The 22,966-nt window shown below is 41.1% G+C and overlaps 1 protein-coding gene across 3 annotated transcripts in view; it reads right to left on the bottom strand.

Annotated features, from left to right (window-relative positions):
- mmp16b (matrix metallopeptidase 16b (membrane-inserted)) overlaps window positions 1-22,966 on the bottom strand; it is a 29,638-nt gene continuing 6,672 nt past the window's right edge. Inside the window, exons 1-11 of one of the 3 annotated variants that reach the window (XM_023277840.3) lie at window positions 17,570-18,018; window positions 15,367-15,515; window positions 15,093-15,107; window positions 14,544-14,660; window positions 13,112-13,416; window positions 9,825-9,986; window positions 9,166-9,383; window positions 8,932-9,070; window positions 6,594-6,744; window positions 4,310-4,425; window positions 1-3,906 (exon numbers count right to left, since the gene is read on the bottom strand). In XM_023277840.3, coding sequence (XP_023133608.1) covers window positions 3,545-3,906; window positions 4,310-4,425; window positions 6,594-6,744; window positions 8,932-9,070; window positions 9,166-9,383; window positions 9,825-9,986; window positions 13,112-13,416; window positions 14,544-14,660; window positions 15,093-15,107; window positions 15,367-15,515; window positions 17,570-17,698 — 1,863 coding nt within the window. In that variant the 5' untranslated portion in view covers window positions 17,699-18,018 and the 3' untranslated portion in view covers window positions 1-3,544. Of the gene's footprint in view, window positions 3,907-4,309; window positions 4,426-6,593; window positions 6,745-8,931; window positions 9,071-9,165; window positions 9,384-9,824; window positions 9,987-13,111; window positions 13,417-14,543; window positions 14,661-15,092; window positions 15,108-15,366; window positions 15,516-17,569; window positions 18,020-22,966 lie in introns of those variants that run through there. The other 2 variants (XM_055014205.1, XM_023277841.3) reach the window with 2 other exon arrangements.

Below are 22,966 nucleotides of genomic sequence, written 5' to 3'. Positions count from 1 at the left end.
TCAGTATGCACTTGTTTTATTTACAACACACAGCACTTTCTTTATGCATGGAATGGATGGATTAAAAACAAAATTGTCCATAGCAGACAGTATACAGTCTGGCTTATATATATACATATTATGCAATATGTTTTCTTCTCAAACAGCGTACCTCAGAATATATGCATGTATCCATGTATAACATCTTGACTGCAGTGGCTTGAAAATGCTCGTCATCTCCTCTGTACCCTTGCCTCTCCGGTGCATCGACTGCTGTCTAATCAGCTCCATCTACCTCCTTTAATGACACTCCAAATTAGCCCTAATGCTTAGCAGCATGTGTCAAGGCAGACTTTTAAAAAAAATAAAAAGCACTGAGCAGTCAGACAACCACGGCATGACAAAGCATCAAGACCTCCGGCTTCTCACATAGTTAAAGAGTCCGATATTTGAAGTGATTCACGCATGAAAACGACCGTAAGTGTGAGTAACCTTGAAAGTTTGAGTTACCTCTCAAAGATGAAAACACATTTGCACTGAATGAATTGTTTGTTGTTGATGCAGTAACAGAAGGAGGAGGATTACTTGGTAGCTGTGAGACTAGAAAAAAATACTGCATTTCAAACCCACTTTATTGACAGCTTCTTGCCCTCAGTACAATGCAATGCAAGATTTGAGGTGCTGAGCACACAGGAATAAATACGGCAATAAATACAGTACCGACTTGCCTCGCTGGCCTTGTTTAATTCACACTTGCTGGAGCCATCAGACCCTCATCACAAACACACAAACTGATAAGACAGCACACACAACACTAAGCCAAAGGCTTTTTGCTTTCACCTTAAATTACAGTGATCATGGATCAACATGGACTGATATGCACGGCAATTCAGCACTGCTATAGGAAAGCAGCAATGCTCCTTTCTTTACATTTTCTTTCATAATTTAGACAATCACGTGAAGATTGGAACAGCAAGGACAGACTGGAAGCTAGTAATTTTACATGGATTGTAAAGCACGACAGCTTTTGATCTGTCAACGCATCCTGTAGAAAGCTGTAATGCTGATCGGTCACTTCGTTTAACCCTAAAGGGAACGACTGGTACAAGAGTGATCCATGGTCAACAGCTATGAAAGAATGACATCATAGTTTAACAACGGCATGCATTGCCTTTATGCAAGTTTTAAGTTTTTATCTCTTACAAATGACGATGAATAACGGTTTGAGCCATCAGTCACAGTTCAATTTACCCTCCTATCGCTAATTTAAAGATGAGGACATTTGAAATCTCAAATTCCTTCTCTGATATGTCATAAAATAGCATCGCCTCGATATCAATGGAAGAGTATGTCCGATATCCTGTACAGTTGATGATGATGATCATTTCAAGTAAAAGACTAATAAAAACAAGGAGCACAAATGTTTTAAAAAATCACATCATGAATGCTCAAAGCGAGATCATCTGGCAAATTCTGAGAAATGCTACACCACACGACCACATTGTTACATGTATGGCAGACCAAAGGCAATTGCAAGACAATATATTTCATTGGGATCCGGGCTGTGTATTGCATTTATAACACAATACATGACGAGAGAAAAAGCTCTTGCTCAGTTTAGCTCCATCTCACCTCACAGAGAGTCTGTCTCTGTTTGTACGTTTTGTTTCCTATATGTGGCTGATTAAACTCTTTGACACATCTGATAAGATTTATATATGATGTTATGTGTGTATATGAAACATCATAGATTATAATATATGTGAAATATTTGTCATTAGACTTGACTTTTGCCGATTTAGTTTTCCAATATTCCTGTTAATTCCAAAAATGTTTGAGCAGATCAATAAATATTGGTTAGTAATTTGTTAATGTAGCGTTTGTATAGTGTTTGACTAATGGTTAATTAGAGTTAATTATAGTGCATAAAACAGCCAGGTTCTATTATTGAACAGAGGCAAAACTGATTTCATGTTTTTTTTTCTAACATCCGAAATTCAGACAACATTTCTTTATTTCTACTGATTAGTTCCTGTTACTGTTTAGACATGTTTCCTTAATGACAGCAGTGTAAGTCATTAAAAATTATTTGGAGAACTTAGTGAGAAGATGGAACAATCTGGGCAACAGCACTGATAAAAGGCGGATGTGCCTGTTGTAACTAGAGATGCAGGCAAAAGTTTCTTATATCACGAAATATGTCTTTTTTTTAAAAAGGGGTGGTGCATGTAGTTTTCCCCCTCTTTTTTCCCTTCCATCTTCGCATCCCATCCTCTTCTATGTGAAATATTATGTAAACTTACAAATATTGTAGAAAAATTGTCAAAAAAAGAAAAAAAATCTTGAATACTAAAGCTGTTTAAAATGTATCGGCTGACACCGTTTGGAGTTTTAGTATCCAAACTTGGCAGGAAAAAAGGGAAGCAGGATGTTAGTTGTTCAATAACTGACACTACAGTACAGTACATATATAATGTTAGTAATTATTCTCTCTTTCACACACACACAACTAACCTTCCCTTTCTCTCTCACGGCCTCCGGTGAGGCAGTAAATGAAAGCTGGTAGCCTGCTTGCCATCAGGCATTTAGCACAGCTTAGCACATTCTCAGGAACAATGAACCCGTTGAGGGTCAAACTGTCCTTAACTATTGGCTTAAAGTTGCATTATGGGCAGTAATCAATGCCTTCATACACCGTTTATGTTCCGACTGTGTCACTCAGTGTTCCACTTCCAGACCAGAGGAATCGAGAGAGAAAGAGGAGGTAATCTAAGCAATCTGTGATTAAGGCAGTCTCATAAATATTGCAGAGAGGTTTTTGGCCCCTGTTTTGGAGATAGACTGTCTGCCACAACAGTCTTGAGTTCCTAGCTCTTACTAACGGCTGCATCCTATCCCAACAGATTACAGAGCAGACGGGTGGATATGAATAGAAATGGCAAAAGAAAATCAGAGCATGATCCACAATGTTTGATCCATGGAGGAAAAATATCCCATCAAAAACAACATCGAGCAGTAATCCTCTTTGGAAGAAAAGGTCATATTTGGTTTGTGTATCAGTCCTCCACACAATGAATAATCTTTTACAGGGACTTGAAATTTTTTAAAAAAGAGAAAAAAAAGCACAGCTCAGGGCAATTTAATTAAGAAATGAAAGTAAAGAGGAAGCCTTTATCTAATTTGTCCACTGAAGTTAGTGCTAGGGGCTTTTTAAGCGGCGTGCAGAGATGGGGATAGACAAAGGTCCCACTTACAGAAGCTTAACTCTGTCTCACTTAATTGAGTTCATTCCAAGATAGAGAAAAAAGTCAAAGCAGATACATACATATTAGTTGGACATAGGAGATGTGGCTCCGTCACTGTCTTCAGTGGAGTTCTGCTGATCGTTTCACTTCCTCGCAGCTTGCATGTTATGAGTTCGAGCAGTTTTGAAATCTGCCAACATAGCAAACCTCATGTACCAGACCCTTTACAGTGCTTCCAATTACTGTAGTAAGGGCTTCCAGCAATAACTAGACCTTTATCAGAGCTTCACACCCCTCTCTATACAGTGCAGTAACAGTCCTCAGACCCACTCCTGCATGGAGCGCTTGCAGTACAGTATGTGGCGCTGCGTGCTCTTCCTCCTGAACTGGAAAACGGTGTAGAGGAGGACCATCATGCACAGAGCCAGAACACAGGGGATGGCGATGGCCACCGCTTTCTCTGTACCCCCTGCGCTGTCCAGTTTGATGACAACGTCCACATCTCCATTGTCATAGTGGCGTTCCTCCGCCACAGGGGGGCTCCAGTCCCAGTCGGGGTCAGCGGGGAGGCCATCGCAGCCCATGAAGTCCCTCAGAATGGATCTCGGGTAGCCAGGCTCCACACGAAGCAGCTGGTTGTTGAACTTCCAGTACTCCTTTCCTTTATAAAAGTAGGTAAAGCCTGGATAGGGGAATAGAGGAACACAAACATGCTTTGTGAAGATTTTTTATTTTTTTTTTTTTTAGGTTAACAGTTTAGAGGCTGATGGGAAACAAAAGGAGAGAAAGATACAACAACCATCCTCAGCTGGAATCACTCTGTGTATGCTGTGATTAAATGCTATGTGGTCCACACTTTTATAGTGCTTTTCTAGCTATGGGTTGCAAAGCACTTCATTATGCCGTTTCTCATTCAAACACATACTCACGCACTAACTTTGGTGTGGGAGATCACATGGAGGGATCAAACTACTAACCTTGGTGAGCAACAAGAAGCTACGACTTTACACTTTTCAGCTTTAGTCAACTTTCTGTTTTCCTATCTTTTACAAATGTCTGTTTTTTAGTCACTAAAGCAGACGTACCATTGGCCTTATCCACAAAAGCCCCCTGCGGTGAATCAGGGATGCCCTTCCAGATGGTGATGGGTTTAGGGTAACCTGGGTCCATGGTCCTCATGTCCTCATTGTACCTCCAGTACCTACAACAGGACAGACAGAAAGGCCACAACAGTCAATATGGAGGTTTAGAGATGACATCCGACAGCATGTATTTGACATTTTAACATTCCAGACCTTTTAACTATCACAGGCATCAAAATCATACTGAGAGACAACAGTATTTCAATATTCAGTTTGAAAAGAACTGTTTTTTTAAGGTTGACAAATTGTGTAAAATACTGGTTTTTGAACATAATTATGTTTCCCTACAGTGTTTAGAGAACCACAAAATATGCAGAAGGACCAGCCCCATTTCTTTCCTTTCTCAATTGGTTAAAACGTGTGTCTCCAAACAAGCCCTTCAGATTTGCATCCTGTTTTGATGTGACAACAGGATAAGTATCGTCCCTCTCTGAGCTCCTCTCTGCCACTCACTGATCACAGTAGATGTAGAGAGAGAAGTGCTAGATGCCGTCATCCCGACAGTGGTGTGGACAACAGCAACTTAGTTGGAATTAAAGCGACAGACACTGAAGCAGCCTAACCAATCAATAATCAATCAATCAATAACTAGAAATGAACATTTTTTCGTGGTTTCTGTGACACTGCTTTGAGCTAAGCTATGTACCATAAGCCATCCAACAACTCTGACAGTGTAGATAATCGGCCTCTGTACCACAGTGACACAACCACTGTGCCCTTCATCAAACCTATAAAATGAGAGCTTGGCTTGTAGGCATTAAGCGGCACCAGAGACTTTCTCATGGTGACACTTACCAGCTAAACTCTCACAGTGCTCTCAGCCTGCCAACACAGAACTATCTATAGTCCAAGTGACCACCTGTTCACGTTACTACAGTGTTAAACTGTACTCGGCCATGCAACCAGGTACTACAACTAATCTAAAATACATATTTCTGTTGTTGGAAAGTAATCAGTTGACCGATAATTATTAACACCCCTAATAGACAGAGGAAAATTAACAATGTGTGCAGTATGTGGAGATGAAACCTGAAATGCACGTTCTGGGGATGTGATACTTAGACTAACTTGTTTAAAGGGATATAAAATGGCACCTTTAAAGGAGCAAAATCCTCACTTAATTAAGTGGTCAAAATGCAAAGGAACAAATGCGAAAACACAAACTGGCAGCACCTAAAACATCTACACCGTTTTGTTTATAACACTCTGAGGAAGGTCCTGTGCTGCAACGTGTCGTTTACTTAAAAACTACTCCTCCAGCAGGACAACTAGCAGCTGAGTTATTTTTTCTCTTAATGTGGGCCTTATATTTGGGTTGGACATGGTGGACTGGACTGTGTTTTACAGTGACAGTCTACTATCTATAACTTATAGCCCAACGTCACTTTCAGTCAGACCTTTTAGTGATCAGCAACTGACTGATTTCACATGACCAGAAGACACAATCAATCAATCATTCATACTGTGTTTATCTGCTATGCAGGTTTGCTTCACAAGTAGTTGTGATTGATGATTTTCTCATACACTGCTGCTCGCACACATAAATCTTGCTCTGCAGTGTCGTTTCTTTGAATCAGAGCAAACACTACCTCATCACAGAGAGAGAGAAATGAATTCAAGTTTGAGACGATGGACAGAATGTCCCGTTTGTCAAGACGAGACATCAGGAGGTTCAGAATGACAGTATCATGACAAAGCATTTTGTCAGCATTTTGTCAGCTCCCACCACAGGGTCCAAAGACCTCGAAGGATATGATTTATCGTGACAGCTGAACATGTGAGTCACACTGGCATACTCTCAAACAATATGACCCTCGCGACGCACATACACAACAGATCCTCTGATGCGGTTGTTTTGGAAAGATTCCCTGGTTTCAACTACAGGTGACTTACTCCAGTCTGGATTCAGTAAATCCATACATTTACACTGAATAATAAATATAGGTCCCTTAAAAGAAAAAAACTTACATTTCTGAAGTAACCATTACAAAGTTGCTTTAACATGGAAACATAATGAGTTGAATGTCAGTAGGCATGTGGTAGCTGACAAATGATCCCCACTAATGTATGCCAAAATTCACTGGCGTAATAAGTTGTTCCAATAGTAAACGATCTTAATACAGGCTTCAGCCATCAATGGTCCTCGTAGTAGAATTTGTTTTTACTCAGAGATTCCAGTTCTGCCCAGCTGCTTTACTTTATAACAGAACTAATAGTCCAAACAGACCTGTCTCCTTTGAAGAAGTAGGTTTTGGCGACATCCTCCCACCAGACAGCTGTTTCGATACTCTGTGTGGGCATGCCGTTCCCGAACAGCGAGATGTCCTGAGGGTACGAAGGCTGGAGAGTTGTGTCCTTGAAGACCCAGAAACGGTTTCCTAAAATACACAGACAAAGTTGGAATGCTCTGGGACAAAGACATTTTCATAAATATGACCTCAAAAATCACACTAGACCAAACACTGGGGGGGGTTTCAGCTCATTCATGGGGTTTTGCAAGTCAGTCTATTTATTTCTGTCCACTTGATTTCAAAGGTTCCACGTATCACCTTGTTTAAAGAATGTTTGACGGCAGAAAAACTATGCAGTGTTATCTATAATAGAATAAACAGAAAGATGGTGTTCTGAAGGCAGGTCCATTGAGACTTGGTGTTTTGAGTTTTATTGAAGCTATTGTTGCATTTAATTCAGTTTGATCACAAGTGCCTCAGGCAAGACGAAGAGAGCTGCATGTGCTGGTGCGCCTGCAATAAGTAGCTCGACTCGCACATGCACACGCCCATAAATACACACAGTTAAGTCCCCCTGAGTGAATAAATAAAGCATGAGGCACTCTGATCCCACTGGGTGACAGATGTCATGTTAATCTGCCTGATGGACGGATGGCTCTACCGGACCTACACCCGCTCTCCTACCATACACAACGCAAAACAACCTCACAGTCACCAGATCTAATACTATGTGATAGAAGAGCACACACTTTGACATGCATTTAGTCCTGTATGCAATAAAATATTACTTCATCATTTATTGTTTAAAAAGACAGTTTAATGTTGTGGTTTAGCATGAAAATATCAGGAGTGCTACGTCATGTCTATCAGTGAACGATACTTGCGTAATCTAAGTTTACTTTGTGTATTTCATTGAGTTGGATAACAGTTAAAAAAGGAATATAAGATCACCTGCAAAGTATTCTTGTAAAAATAGTTTTGTCTATTTTATTTATTTATTGTTACATATTTTAGCACTGTGTGCCTAAAGTCGGACAATGAATGTGAATGTGAATGAATTTCCTTCCTCACAAAACATTCACAAGGACAATTTTAAATATTTTAAATCCAAATTTGTTAAAATCCATGTTTGCTAGCCATAATTATTTTTCTTGTTGGCATATTGTTAGATTTATGTGTGCACTGATGCCGCCAACCAATCATTTAGACAAACAGCGGACACTGGGGGTACAAATGTGCATCACATCTTGTGTGTGTATGTGGGCCTTCATGAGGTACAAACAGAGGATCCATTCAGAAAAACCATTGCTCGCCACTTGTGGTTAAAATTAAAAAAAAAAAAAAAAAAAAAAAAAAATATATATATATATATATATATATATATATATATATATATATATATATACACATATATACACATATATACACATATATACACATATATACACACACACACACATACGCACTAGTGTTCAAACCAACCAAAATCAGATGTTCTTATTTGCTACGGATTTTATATAGATACTACTGTTCAAAAGTTTGGGGTCACTTAGAAATGTCCTTACTTTCGAAAGAATAGCAGTTTTTCTTTCAATGAAGATAACATTAAATGAATCAGAAATACAGTTTAGACATTGGTAATGTGGTAAATGACTATTTTAGCTGGAAACAGCTGATTTTTAATGGAATATCTCCATAGAGGTACAGAGGAACATTTCCAGCAACCATCACTCCTGTGTTCTAATGCTACATTGTGTTAGCTAATGGTGTTGAAAGGCTAATTGATGACTTGAAAACCCTTGTGCAATTATGTTAGCACATGAATAAAAGATGTGCACAATCACTATATTTTAAAGATGAGCACCCAAGATTAGCGTCACTAATTCGCCATCCTACCTACTGTAGAAGATGGTCACAATCTCTTCTTCTCTTCCCAAGTTAAGGTGTTAGATAATGGTCAGAAAATAGCTTTTGGACAATGTTATGATGTCACAGGGAAGCTGACCTTTGACCTTTTGAATATAAAATGTCATCACTTCATCTATTTATCCTAATAGACATTTGTGTGAAATTTTGTCAGAATGTTTTTATGAATTATTGAGTTATGGCCAAAAAAAGAAGTCACAGTGAACTTTGACTAATAAATTCTCATGCAGGCCAAGATGATTTTGAAAAGCAATGAAATTCTCTACAGATGTTCCTTATGTATCCCATCGATGAGAATGTTTCAGCTGTACAGTAAATACATACCGACAAACAACACAGTGCCTCCAGCTACAGCTGTCAAGCATAAAAATAACCCAAATACAGAAAATAGCTGGTTTCTTTTATTACCTTTGAAAAAGACAAACTTCCCTTCGCTGTTTTCGTACACAGCGTCAATTTTGGGAGGCAAGCCTTTCCAGAAGTAGTTGATCTGCATGGGGTAGCCAGGGACCACTGAGTTGTCTCGTACCCTCCAGAACCACTGGTCCTAAAGAACCGGACAAGACGGAATCATCATCATCAGTTTCATCATATGCTTTGAAACCAGCAGCCATGTTCACTCAGAGTGATGATCTACTTTACCTTAAACACAAAAAGCTCCTGTCGGAGGATGGCCAGAGTGTTGAAGCCTCCGTCGCAGATGTTAGGTTTGGAGTTGGGGTTGGAGGGTTTGGCCCCCTGTGGAGGCCGGTGGGGTCTGGCATGGCGATCGTGCTTTCGTGGGTCTGAAGGAGGGTGGAAGCGAGGAGGAGGGACCGTGGGTGGGGGCCTGGTAGGCTGTGGAGCTCTATCTGGAGGGCCTGAAAGCACAAAAACAGACAGTATTTCATCCTCCTTCCTTCTCTTTGTCAATACTTTTTTTTCTTTTTTTTGCAAGATTGAGAATTTAAATCAATTCACCATTTTTGTCCAATGCACCTTTTATTTTTGCACAGATTATTTAGCCTCTTCGGTGCCGTGTTGGTTGACTCATATTGCTTTGAATAGACTGATTGACTGCCCTCTTTAACAGCTGACAAATGCTGCTTACTGGCATTCAACCCAATATGACTGATGCAGTGGCATTTGCAACAGTGACTAAGTCTCTTCAGAGCCTCAGTATTGATATTGTTTTGTCATACATCTTCAACAAAGTATTGGACCATTATAAGACAAAGGGACTCTTTCTTGGAGAAGTGCTCTTTCTGTAGACTTTCTAAATACTTCATTGTCTGAAAAGAGTCTCTATTGTGGGAAGTTACCATAGATTTTCTGGATGCCCTGCAGGTCATCATGAGGTAGTTTGAAGTTCTCTGTGTCCATGTACTGGTAGAAAGGAGCCATGATAGCAGTGGGGTCGTTGGAGTGCTCCAGACCAAGGGCATGGCCCAGCTCGTGAACCGCAACCAAGAACAGGTCATTACCTGGAGAGGAAAGGAGGAAAACTGCACTGAGAACACTCCATCACATATGGGATGTACAGTACATACAGGAGGTGGAGAAGAATGGATGTAACAGTCATTAAATGAAGAGGTAGAAAGTGAAAAGCACAGAAACACACAGAAAACCACACACACACACACACACACAAAAAAAAATCAAAAACATACACTACCAGTCAAAAGTTTGGACACACCTTCTCATTTAATGTTTTTCTTTATTTTCATGACTATTTATATTGTAGATTCTCTCTGAAAGCATCAAAACTATAAATGAACACATTTATCTGGGCTCTAATCTGAGGTGCTGTTAATTTGCCATTTCTGAGGCTGGTGACTCGGATGAACTTCTCCTCAGCAGCAGAGGTGACTCTTGGTCTTCCTTTCCTCATGTGAACCAGTTTTGTTGTAGCACTTGATGGTTTTTGTGACTGCACTTGGGGATACTTTCAAAGGTTTTGCAATTTTCCGGACTGACTGACCTTAAGTTCTTGAAGTAATGATGGACTGTCATTTCTATTTAATTAGCTGATTGGTTCTTGCCATAATATGGATTCTAGCAGTTGTCAAATAGGGCTGTCAACTGTGTACCAACCTGACTTCTGCACAACACAAGTGATGGTCCCAACCCCATTAAGAAGGCAAGAAATTCCACAAATGAACCTTGACAAGGCACACCTGTGAAGTGAAAACCATTTCAGGAGACTACATCATGAAGCTCATGGAGAGAATGCCATGAGTGTGTAAAGCAGTAATCAAAGCAAAGGGTGGCTACTTTGAAGGATCTAAAATATAAAACATGTTTTGACTTATTTCACCCTTTTTAATTTACTATATAATTCCATATGTGTTCATTCATAGTTGTGATGCCTTCAGTGAGAATCTACAATGTAAATAGTCATGAAAACAAGGAAAAAACATTAAATGAGAAGAAGTGTCCAAACTTGACTGGTAGTGTACATTTTTATCAATATCAGGCATCTATAAAGCTACTGTATAGCCTACTATATATATTACTATACTACTATATTTTCCATAAATGGGCTTTACAGGACATACTGCAGTGCCACTGAAGCTGAAATATGTGACAGTCCAAGTTATGGAGAAGGAAGCTGTGGGGGCATATCAAGTCAAATTAAAATCAACCTTTTTGCAGGTCTGGCAGTGATTCCTTGATTAGTCAGTCAGAAAACAAATCAGCAGCAATTCTGATCATCAGGTAACCATTCGTCAAGAAGAAAATGACGAATTTTTACTATTTTCAGGGTCTCACATTTGAGAATCCACATTTTTTCTTTGATTTGTCCTTGTAAGTTAATAGGACTTAAACTCTGTAAAGCATTTTTAAATATTTTGCAGCCTTTTACAGAAAAACCATTAAATTCCAAAGTTGCAAATAGCCACTTAATTATTCAGCAGTGAAAACAGTCATTACTTGCTGCCCTTTGGTGCAGAGGTTACCGCCACTGAGCCACTGTGGTGCAAAATCTTGCAAGCAGAGATTACAGGAGGTAAACTGTGAACCGGGAGTATTTTTTTTTCTCCTTTGCTCTATAAAAGAAGATAAGCCACATGTGAGCCAGAGCTCACAGAGAGCAGAGGGACACACTCACGTTGCTGCCCAGGGCATCAGAAAACAGCGAGGAGACAAACACACATTCATATACTGCACCTGAACACGTACGAATGTTGGCCTGGCCCGAGCAAAAACTGTGATTCTGATTCATATTACATCCAATAACACACACACACACGCACAAATGGAAAAAATAAAAAATAAAAATGTCACAGCCAGTGTATACAGTCAGCATTCAGCTCATAGTGTCAACCTGATTTAGAAAGAAGTACACCATTTACGTACAGCTTGTGACTGAAGCTGTCCCCAGGAGATTGCTGCCCTTTACAACATGATATCCACTCCTGCCAGCAGCGCTGCACAGAACAGCTACTGACCCTCAGCCAGCAGCTAAAAGGTTACACCTCCCCCCTCTTTCTCCCCCATTTATCTAACACAACCAGCCTCTTCCACCTGACCAAAAACGTCCCATAAGGACTCCCAGGAGACGAGCCGAAGCTACCATTAGCGCACATGTCAACATGCAACATTTACAATTACACCGCTGTGAAAGCCCATTAAAGGCTGCACAGCTTTCCAGACACATAGGCGCAGACAGGAGCTTTTCAAAAATGGGCCTCAGCACTCCAAATGGATAACCGTGGGACACTGCACAAGGCTGGACGTGAATTTGACTCAGGAGTCTGAGACAATTACCATTAGAGTCGGAGAACAAAAGAGAGACAGACAGAGGGAGAGAGAGGGAGAGGAGCAGCACTTTCCCAGAACAAACACAATGTGAGCTGTATCCGTCCTCCTCCAGTAATGGGAGGATAGAATGTGAGCGTATGGCGCGTGGATATTAGAAGCAGCCTGGTGGTGCACTGACAAGCCTGGCACCCTGTAGGTAGGGTAATTAAAGTGTGTTCCACGGCAAGGAAAAGTGTCTTATTTTCCTCTCTAGGTAATATAGCACAACATAATTTTTTAATTCTATAATGGCATGAATATGTAGTTTATCTGATATTTCTATGAAGACCTCTTTGGAGCATACCACCGAGCTACATCAGATTCAATAAGAACTGAATAACCGTAATCATGTGCCAGCAACCAGTGTCTTAAAATAGCAGGGCTTTCTATCCTGTCATCTGAAGAGCTTATTATTCTGAAAAAAACAACAAAATCCTGACAGATGGGTTGATGCATCTTTACAGAGCACAGCCGGATCAAAGACATCTCTGCATTCTTTGTTTTTGGTTAAGCATCCCTCATTCCCTGGCCTGTGATACCATCTCTGTCATATTGCCCTCCTGCCCAGTCATCTGTATTTCCATGATTTGCTTTCCATCAGCCCTTATCTGTCTCTCGTGATGACTTCTCTTTTCATTCTGTCGCTCTATGCTTTCCCCACTACCATCCTGCTAACATTCATCTCTTCCCTCCTTACTTTTCTCGTGCTTGCTCCGATGTTGATGGTCCTTTGTCACCCTGTCCTCTTCCTTACGCTTTCTGTCGCTCACAATTTAGGTTTACACTGACTTTCTCTTTCACTCACCATCATGGTTGGGGTTCCCCAGGGTCCAAGGCTCATCAGAGTCAAAGTGTGTGTCCCCTCCTATTCCTGGGCCCGGAAAATAGGCGTGGGCGAGGAATCCTCCCTCCCCGTCGAAGGGTGAGCTGTCACCGTGAAAACCTGAAGCGAAGATGATGGTGATGTCCACGTCACGCCTGCCAGTCTCCAGGGCGCTGTATGGAACGGCCTCAAAGCGAAGGGGAGTCACACCCTGCCACACGTCAAACGCCCGCCGGATGGCATCATGGGTCTCCCGGGCACCCACCTTTGGCGTGACGTTTTTTATGCTGTGGGAGGAAAAACAAGTAAACCTCTGGAACAAGCTGCTGAGAGGTGGAGGCTGTCAGGCTGAAAATGCTCCACAAGATGTCGCTTACATAAAGAGTTTGCAAAAGAATGTAAACGGTGCAGCGATTGTACGTCAGCTGAAACTACAGAGAAGAAAATATTCAAATGTAGAAATAAAATAGATCCTGCATCAGCCCCTTGCCTTGTTGTCACATTAATTTTGAGTGAACATTTTTCGTTCTCAGAATGAGGAGACAGTAAAAAAAAAAAAAAGTTGCACTCGACACAACTATTTCAAGCCCAGCAGCTTTCACTGAACTTTTAACACGGCAGTCGTTATCAGTCTCTGGCAGGCAGAGAGGAATGGGAAATCTCCCTCTCTCTCCACTCATTTTCACGAATAAAGTGCAGTCGGCAGCAGCACTGGCTCAGCACTGATTGACATTCCATTAGGAGAGGTGGCTCATCAATTCAAATTCAGGGAGGAAGGAAGGATTTGAATAAATTGACAGTGTTATCGTCTATTACTGCAGTAACCTGTCAATTTGCAGTTGTGCCAGAGACCCGTTTATCGGCTCTCCTCAGAACCCATTAAACGCGTGAGCTTAATCAGGCCAGATAAGATGAGAGTTTGAATATTTTGGCTGAGATTATGGATAATTTTAACTGGAAATTTTCAAACAGTTTCATATGAGGGAGAGAAAAAGCCTTCAGTCTTCATGCTGCTCTGCTAAAACTGTTTGTTTTGTTTTATGAAAAGAAAAGAATAACTGGAAGAGGGTTAAAATAACAACAGCCCGGTCCCGTTTTTCATTTTGCCAGTAGTCTATTCATACACTGGAAAGCAAACATAGTCATAGCACACGTGGGCTAATTCCTGTGTTAATCTATGTGCTTTCGGGTGTGTGATTATCACTATATTTTTGTGTGCGAGCCCCCACATATGTGACGTATTTGCTCAGTCTCTATGACAACATGGGGCATGTGATCCCAGGTGGTTAAGGAGGAGGAGATGAGAGACAGACGAGAGCTGAGAAAATTAACACTGGCACGTCTGAATGTGAACTCTACATGAAGCACTGCTAAAATTCAATGGTCTCTATGACAACTGCCTCCACTGTCTCACCTGTAGGTTATATGTGTTCGCTGCCACTTCTGTCCTGTCAGTGCATATCTCCGCCTCCGTGACCTTGATGCACTTTTAAATTTGTCCGGAACTCCACAGCGTGGCTTTTGCATCCAACTTGAAAAGTGATGAGGAAGAGAAGAGAAGAGAAGAGAAGAGAAGAGAAGAGAAGAGAAGAGAAGAGAAGAGAAGAGAAGAGAAGAGAAGAGAAGAGAAGAGAAGAGAAGAGAAGAGAAGAGAAGAGAAGAGAAGAGAAGAGAAGAGAAGAGAAGAGAAGAGAAGAGAAGAGAAGAGAAGAGAAGTTGACTGAAGTCTGCTAAACTCAAAGTTTCGATCACAGTTTGCATCACAACACAACATAAAACAATGAAGTGAACTCAGCAGTTCTCTTCCTGACAGGTGCCAGAGAATCACAGCAGGAAAACAACAGATGCAAAATACTGCTAAACTACTCCAAACTGCAGTCCTTCATGTTTCTCATTCATACCACATCAGATGCCACAACAGAACAGAACAAACACAATACATAGGCAAAATGTTAATTCTCACCTTAGGGTGATATCACTGCATCATCATGCAAAATGAGAAGAGGGGAAAGTGTTAAAACCTTCACCTCAGGTTGTTTGAGGTGAGGTGATTGGGGTGAAATAAACATGTCTGTCTCTCCTTTGCTAATCCATTGAAATATTGATAGGCATTCTTTCTGCATTTTAAATGAATGACAGAAGCATATGCATTAACATGACATCAACGGCCTAATGAAAGTGCACATGCTCCTCAGCTTGTTTGTACAAGTGCATCCACAGCATGTGTGAATACTCACTCCTTGGTTTTCTCATCCAGTGTCCCTGTGACATTGAGACCATAGACGCGCTGCATGGCAGCGATGGCTGAGTGCATGGTTTGGGCCGAGCGCAGGACAGACATTCCCGGTTCTGTGCGGGGAAGGTAGCCATACCTCTGTAGCCATCCCTGCAAGGAGGAAGAAGGACAAAGATTTGTACCTTCAAAGTGTGGCTGCACAGACTTTCATCATCTCATTTTGAAATAAAGAGGGAGAAATGACAGATAGGAAATGACGCACAAAAGAAGGTCTGACACAACCAGGATGTGTTGCACATTTTGCTATTCATTCAGATAATAAATGAGCTCATGATCTACAATGACAAAAATGTATCAACCAAGCTGTTGCAGCGTGTGCCATACATCAAAAGTGAAAGGCTTTAAAACAGAGAGTCTGTTCTTTTCATGCTTTCCCATTAGCTGCCACTATGAACCTGACTCTCCTTCATTCTGTGTTTGATTAGATTTGGTCCCACATTCATCTTTCAAACTATTCTGGAGAATTGTCTGGTACATACACAGACCCCAGTCATTCCTGCACCACAGTGGTTACAGTACCTTGCTTAAAAACACCAGTGCTATTTAATAAGTGCTGCTTGTCACCCAGTTTTTCCCAGAAAGTAGTGCATTCAATTTCCTGGGGAAAAGGTATGGAGGGGAGTGGCAAGATTCCAGCAGCAAACCTGCTTCTTTAACCTCTAGTGCACTGCCAGAATAGCACTAGATCAATACGAATATGAAAGTGCATCATTCATTCTGCATCTCACAGGAGACTGTGACTAACCATTGCTCCAGCACTCCTTCATTATCAGAACAACACAGAATCAGCTGCTGTGGTTAAATTTAACATCACAGTGTGCCTGAAGTGTTTAGAAGCTTTTCATCGACGTTAGCAGAATTTACTGTACTACACAATAGTCTTAAATAGTCAGTCCAGCTGTGGTTAAGGTTTAAATGTTTGTTGACGGGCTCCGTGCACAACAACGCAAATGCAAACAGCATTTGAATCTCTACTGCTGATCTTAGTCAGTGTTTGTGTCTTGCGGCGTGCAGTCAGGGTGCATGTGCAGGACTGTGGCCCTGCCTCCACTTGCCCTACAAAGCAGAGAATGTGGCTTGATCCAGAGGAGAGGTGAGGCTGAGCATCATCCGGGGGTCACTGCCGGACTCCATCCTCAAACCGAGGGCCTTGAAGTGCCCACGCTATCTACAGCTGTCCACATGCCAACCAGCTGCCTCCCTATCAACACACAGCCTATGAGATATGTTCCAGCTAGCTAATCTGACTAGCTGTCTCCTCTGTCCATCCCACCCCCTCTCTCTGCTTAGCTAAACGCCTTGTTTATCCCCCCCCCCCTCTCTTTCTTTCTCCTGTGGGTGTGTTTCCTGTGTGAGTTGTGTTTGTTGAAAGGCACAGATTTCAGCCAGAGATATATCGGGCAGATTTCAGTGAGCCATAAAATTGAATAATGATGTGTGTGTGTGTGTGTGTGTGTGTGTGTGTGTGTGTGTGTGTGTGTGTGTGTGTGTGTGTGTGTGTGTGTGTGTGTGTGTGTGTGTGTGTGTGTGTGTGTGTGTGTGTGTGTTACTGGCAGCTTCAGTGTTTCATTTCTTCAGAGTGTGGGAGAGGAGTCCGGGGTGAGGATGGGAATGGCATCAATTAATAAGGTACAAAAAAAGAAAGCAAATCCTATTATGCAACTTGTGTCTGTGGATGTTTAATCTCCTCCAACAGTAGAAATGCTGCCAAAGCATATCTGACTTCATGATGACCTGTCCAAAAAAAAAATTTTAAAAAGTGTATTTGGCGATGAAAGGCAGCTGATGCTGAGGCAGCTCTGCTAAAACACACTGTTCTCCGAGCATCGTATGTGCGCTGCACATGCAGGATCAGTGGGCTGGATCAGCTCAGTTCATGGACCGCAATGTAATAACCTCAAACGAGCATCCTTCTGTTTCATTGCACCCTACAAATGAGGAATGCGCGATATTTTCTCCGTTCGGTGCGTGATTGCGTCCTGATAGGCTTACAATGTCTCCATGTTATGCGTTATGGTAATTGTGTCCACCGATAGCGTGGGGAGTCAGCACAACCGAACTGTTTTTCACGCTGAGGCAGACGATGTGGAGGAGAGAGCTCGGTCATTTGTGATGCTGTGGGAAAGGAAGGCCATTTATCTTACCTCAACGCTGAACTGATGATGCTCCTCTCCGGACACGGCACACGAAATCCAAAGCAAAAAATGCAAGCAGAATGCTGCCGCGTAAAAGCAATCCGATGGTTTTCTTTTACTGGAGGATACTAAGGTCATAATGACCCGTTTTTCCCGAGTGTTTATAGGAAGAAGCCGCCCGTCTGCTTTGGCTCTTGTGTCAAATGAAAACCATCGGGCGAGCTGTCAAGGCAGATTCAGATGAAAACGAAGAAAAGGACCCCGCGTTTCATAAAAAATCCCGATGGTGGTATAAAATGTTCCGATGTCAAGCAGCGATAACTCGGCATGTTAGAGCCGCTGCCCTCGCCATTCTTATTTACATCAGGGGCTACATCTACCCAGCAGCATCAATGGCCATGTACAGTACCCAGTCTGCGCAAGATAGGCTCCCTCCCGACTCGACGCCTGCGCTTTGATTTCTCACACAGCGCAGCGCTGCTTGGCAGCATCAGGAGAGCTGCCCTACAGAGTGCATGAGAGATGAAATGCTATTCTTCAGAACTGCCTGTACATCCGACTTTTACATTACAAAGGCCGCGGCTCTGTGCAATTTTAAGTGCACATGTATAGTCAGATAGTTTGATCTTAAATTCCCGAGAAGAAATAAAGGCCCAGGTGAAGATTGTGAACTGATGCAGGCTGCGTTCCTCTGCTGATGCTCCCACACACCTCAGATACCAGAAACCAGCCTTTGTGCATTGACAAAACTGAGCAATAGTCCTGTTTGCAACATGCCAACAATTGCTACAATAACAAACCATGCACAATTTCCATAACCATCATGCACAGCAGACATCTAATGAAAGCTGATTTTCCCCCAACTGATGTCTTCAGTGTGTCTTAGGGCCCAGAACAGAAGACCTGGCAGATTGTCAGTACATTTACAGCTCCTACAACACTTTACAGCACAGACATGGTCTCTACCAATAATCAACAACCTGCTTCCAGCAAAAAAAACGGCCACAAGATGGCAGTGTTTCCTTGAGGAATGTGTCTGCCAGCTACAGTGTGTGTTATTCAGGACACTGAGGACACAGGAAAGGCTGGAACCTGAATCCACCCCACATGAACTGATGAGCTGAGAAAATGATCTGACAGTGATTAGACATGACATGAAAAAAGGAATCAGAAAACGGGAAAGAGAGTAGAAGAAGCTCATGACAAAAACTTAATCACACTAAACATTTTTTTATTGTTTGCATGCAGTAGATTCAGGAGTGTATGCATTTTGCTCTGCTGAGGTGGAGGAAGTTATCAGATCTGCAAGCAAAAATAACAATAAAACACTGTGGAAATTCGTAATTGCAAATGAAAGTCCTACATTTAAAATCTCACTTAAACACAAAAGTATGTATTATTATTAGATTTCTGCCATCTGGCAGACACTATGAGTGTGAAAGCAAGAACCACCAGACTAAAAAACAGTTTCTATCCACAGGCCATCAGGCTACTAAATCACTGACTCACCTGCAATATCTATAAATAGCAATATTTTGCACATATCAACGCCTGATCACATATGACAGTATTATATTGTTTACATATGACAGTATTGCACGAGATGCTGAAATTTGCACAAAAATACATTTTTGAAATATTTTCATTTATTTCTTTTCTAAATATTCTATTCTACTTCATTTTATTTTATTTGTTATTTCAGTTGTGTGAAGGGAACTCACAAAATAAGAATTTCATTACTGTGTTTCTGTTGTGCATATGACAATAAAGTTCTTGAATCTTGAGTAAAAAAGAAAAAAAAGGTGCAGCAAAACAGTCCCTGTCAGTGTTTTACAGTTATATGTGATATTTATAATATGACTGCTGAATATGTTGCATTTTACTGCTGTGGATGTTTAAGCTTGAGCTCATTTTACTTTACTTGACTTTAGACTTTAGTGTTAGTGTTACTGAGAACCACCAGAAAAAGTCAGATTTCTATGAGCTCGGGAAAACAGCTCTGTTTTCAGCTTTGTGGTAAGGCATTTTTTCAGCTAATCCAAGAGTTAGTTGGGCAGCTGATATATCTTTATAAAGGGACACCCAAATCCTTCAGTTTATCACAAACATTCAACATCACCAAATTTGGAGATACATGGTTTCACTGGAATGGAAGGGTATGAACATTTCTAATCTTTAACTGCTAACTAAAGCTGTCAGAGAAATATAGTGGAGTAAAATGTATAATATTTGCCTCTGTAGGGTGAAATAGGAAAGTTGCACAAAAGTATCTCAAACGTGTATTTAAGTACAGTGCTTCAGTAAAAGTTAATTCCATCACATTCAGGAATTATGCTGCAACATCTTCCACACATCCGTTGTCAAACTATTTAATAATTCATGATGTGGAGGCATCAAGGAAAACTGAGTGTCCTGGTTAACATTTAAGCCTCCCAGTGTGTCCTGGATCCATCCTGCGCTTTTCTGTCTGTGGACCGAGCTTTTAAAAGAAAGAAACACCTAAACTGTCTCTTCTAGGAGTGCTGCCTGAATCCTCTGGAAGGAGTGAGACTACCTGTAGAGAAATCTGTCCTCATTATATCAACAATCTCATTTCATCAATCACTTGCATAACAGACAGTTGGAATGAACATCATGTGCCAAACTGCCATATTTGTGGCCTCACACAGTCCGGTGCAGAATGTGCGCCGCTGCAGCCAGTTTGCTAACAGCTTTGGGGTTTTTTAATAACACTTGTGACTGACTCAGAGATTCCTGTAGTGATTTCTAATCACTGCTTTGAATGGATTTGACTGAGTGGGCTGCACCTTACTGGAAGTTGGTACCAGCTATGGGGATGGAGCCCTTCACTCCCACTGTGCCACAGTGAAACACTTCAGTGCACATTAAAGCCCAGCAACGACAAGGGACACACCAAAGATTAACAATATCCCCCTAATTAGATTCAGCAAAAGGTCCAAAAAAACTCTCACAAAGAGCCTGTTTACCAGTCACAAAAAATAATTGTTACTGCAGATATAATAACAGTCACAGATATTTATGTTTTAATCTTTCATACACTTATTTGTACTCAGAACTGCAAAAACAGAAATTCTCTTTTAAATCATTGTTAAAACTGGTTTTCCTTCTACTTCAGTTGCCATTGGGGTTCTATATAGACTACCGTTCAAAAGTTTGGGGTCACTTAGAAATGTTCTTATTTTTGAAAGAAAAAACATTTTTTTCAATGAAGATAACATTAAATGAATCAGAAATACAGTCTAGACATTGTTAATGTGGTAAATGACTATTCTAGCTGGAAATGACTGATTTTTAATGGAATATCTACATAGAGGTACAGAGGAACATTTCCAGCAACCATCACTCCTGTGTTCTAATGCTACATTGTGTTAGCTAATGGTGTTGAAAGGCTAATTGATTATTAGAAAACTCTTGTGCAATTATGTTAGCACATGAATAAAAGTGTGAGTTTTCATGGAAAACATGAAATTGTCTGGGTGACCCCAAACTTTTGAATAGTAGTGTAGGTTTGTCTACTCCAGCAATGACATTTAAACTTCCTGTGTTTGTGTAGGTCCCCCTCGTGCCAACAAAACAGCTCTAGCCTGTTGGGGAATGAATACAAAACCTGTGGAGGTGCTGAGGGAGGACGCTGATATCAGGGAGCCATGGCGAGATGTTGGTTGATTGGTCTGAAACGATGTTTAGGTGGGTGGCTTGTAGCAAAGATGTCTGATATAGCTGGATGCAGACTGTGGGTACAAATCTGTCACTGGCTATATATTTCCAACAGCTTCCTCTAGCTATTCAAAATCCCCTTCGCTGCGGGACACAGGAGCAACCTCCAGCCAGCAACCAACCATAAGGAAATCTTCAAGTTTTGCCAACAATCATACAGTAATGCAGCGATCAGCCATAACATTATGACCACCGACAGGTGAAGTGAATAACACTGATCATCTTGTTATAATGCAACTTTCTGCTGGGAAACCTTGAGTCCTGACATTCATGTGGATGTTTGACATGTACCACCCACCTAAACACTGCAGGTAAAGCAACCCCCCATAGCTGTCCTTGATGCCAATTGCCACATTCAGCAGGTCAATGCACCCAGACATACCCCAAAAACTGCTCCCGGGGAACATGATAGAGCTAAGATGTTCACCCGGGTTCCACATTCCCCAGATCCAAATCTTATTGAGCATCTGTGGGATGTACCAGGATAAGCCTGATCTAGGTAGGTCCCACCCTTCAACCCACAGGATCCATAAAATTCACTGCCACCATCCTGGTACCACAGAACATCCCCAGAGGTCCTGTATCCATGCCTCACTGGGTCAGAGGAGTTTTAGCAGCATAAAGGGGACCAATACGATATTAGGCAGATATTGTGATTCATACCTTAACCCTCCTGTTGTCCTCATTTACGGGCACCAAAAAACATTGTTTCCTTGTCTGAAAAAATCCAAAAATTCTGCAAAAAAAATCCCCAAATTTCAGAAAATTTGCAAAACCTTCAGGAAGAAAATTCCAATAATTCCTTAAAAGATTCCCTTAAAAGTTTTATTGAAAAAAATCCCCCAAATTTGGCAAGAAAATTATTGTAAATATTTTCAAAAAATGAGTAAAAATATTCCCAAAAAATCCTAAAAATATCTACAGTGATTACATCTATATCAGAAAAACTACTAATATTTTCTTAATTTTTCACAAAAAATCAACCAAAATCCAGAGAAATTCGCTGGATGTCAAAAAAAAGTTCTTACGAAACACTTTTTTTAAAAAATATTTCTTTTTCCCCCCATCAAAAAATTTTCAAAAATTTCCCAAAAATGTTGAAAATGTGGACATCGGATGTTTCACTGCGACGATCTATTTTTCCCACATTTTCAAACTTTTAAATGGGTCAATTTGACCAGCAGGACAACACGAGGGTTAAAGAAAAAACATATTTCAAACAGATTTCATACGGTTTTTCTGTAAGGGGTTTAAAGAAATATAAACCAGACAGAGTGTTTTTACCCCGAATAGCAGATGATGAGGTGCAGTCAGACCATTCTGCATCAATGAATGACTAGGTGACAAAGCCACATCTACATGAATGCCAAGACCCAGTGTTGCCCTGTGGAACATTGCACTGTAGCGAGATCATGAAGAGAACATCGGTTCACTTCACCTGTCAGTAGTTGTAGCTAATGGGTCTCAGCGTTTTAGTGTTAGTTTGATTTAAACCTTAATTGTTCACGGAGTTTTCCCGTTCCTTCACTCATCTTGGCCTGGCCTTTGTAAAGACATGGCTGGTTTTGATAAGCGCTATTATTCACTGTCATTATGTGCATGGCATGCCACACACATTACAGCTTTAAAGTAAAATAACTAAATTACCACTGGAGCCTGAACACAGAC

The sequence above is a fragment of the Amphiprion ocellaris genome, chromosome 10 (genome assembly GCF_022539595.1).
Source record: "Amphiprion ocellaris isolate individual 3 ecotype Okinawa chromosome 10, ASM2253959v1, whole genome shotgun sequence".
Taxonomy (NCBI): domain Eukaryota; kingdom Metazoa; phylum Chordata; class Actinopteri; family Pomacentridae; genus Amphiprion; species Amphiprion ocellaris.
The sequence above is the reverse complement of the archived record's forward strand: the minus strand, read 5'-3'. Positions and strand labels throughout refer to the sequence as shown.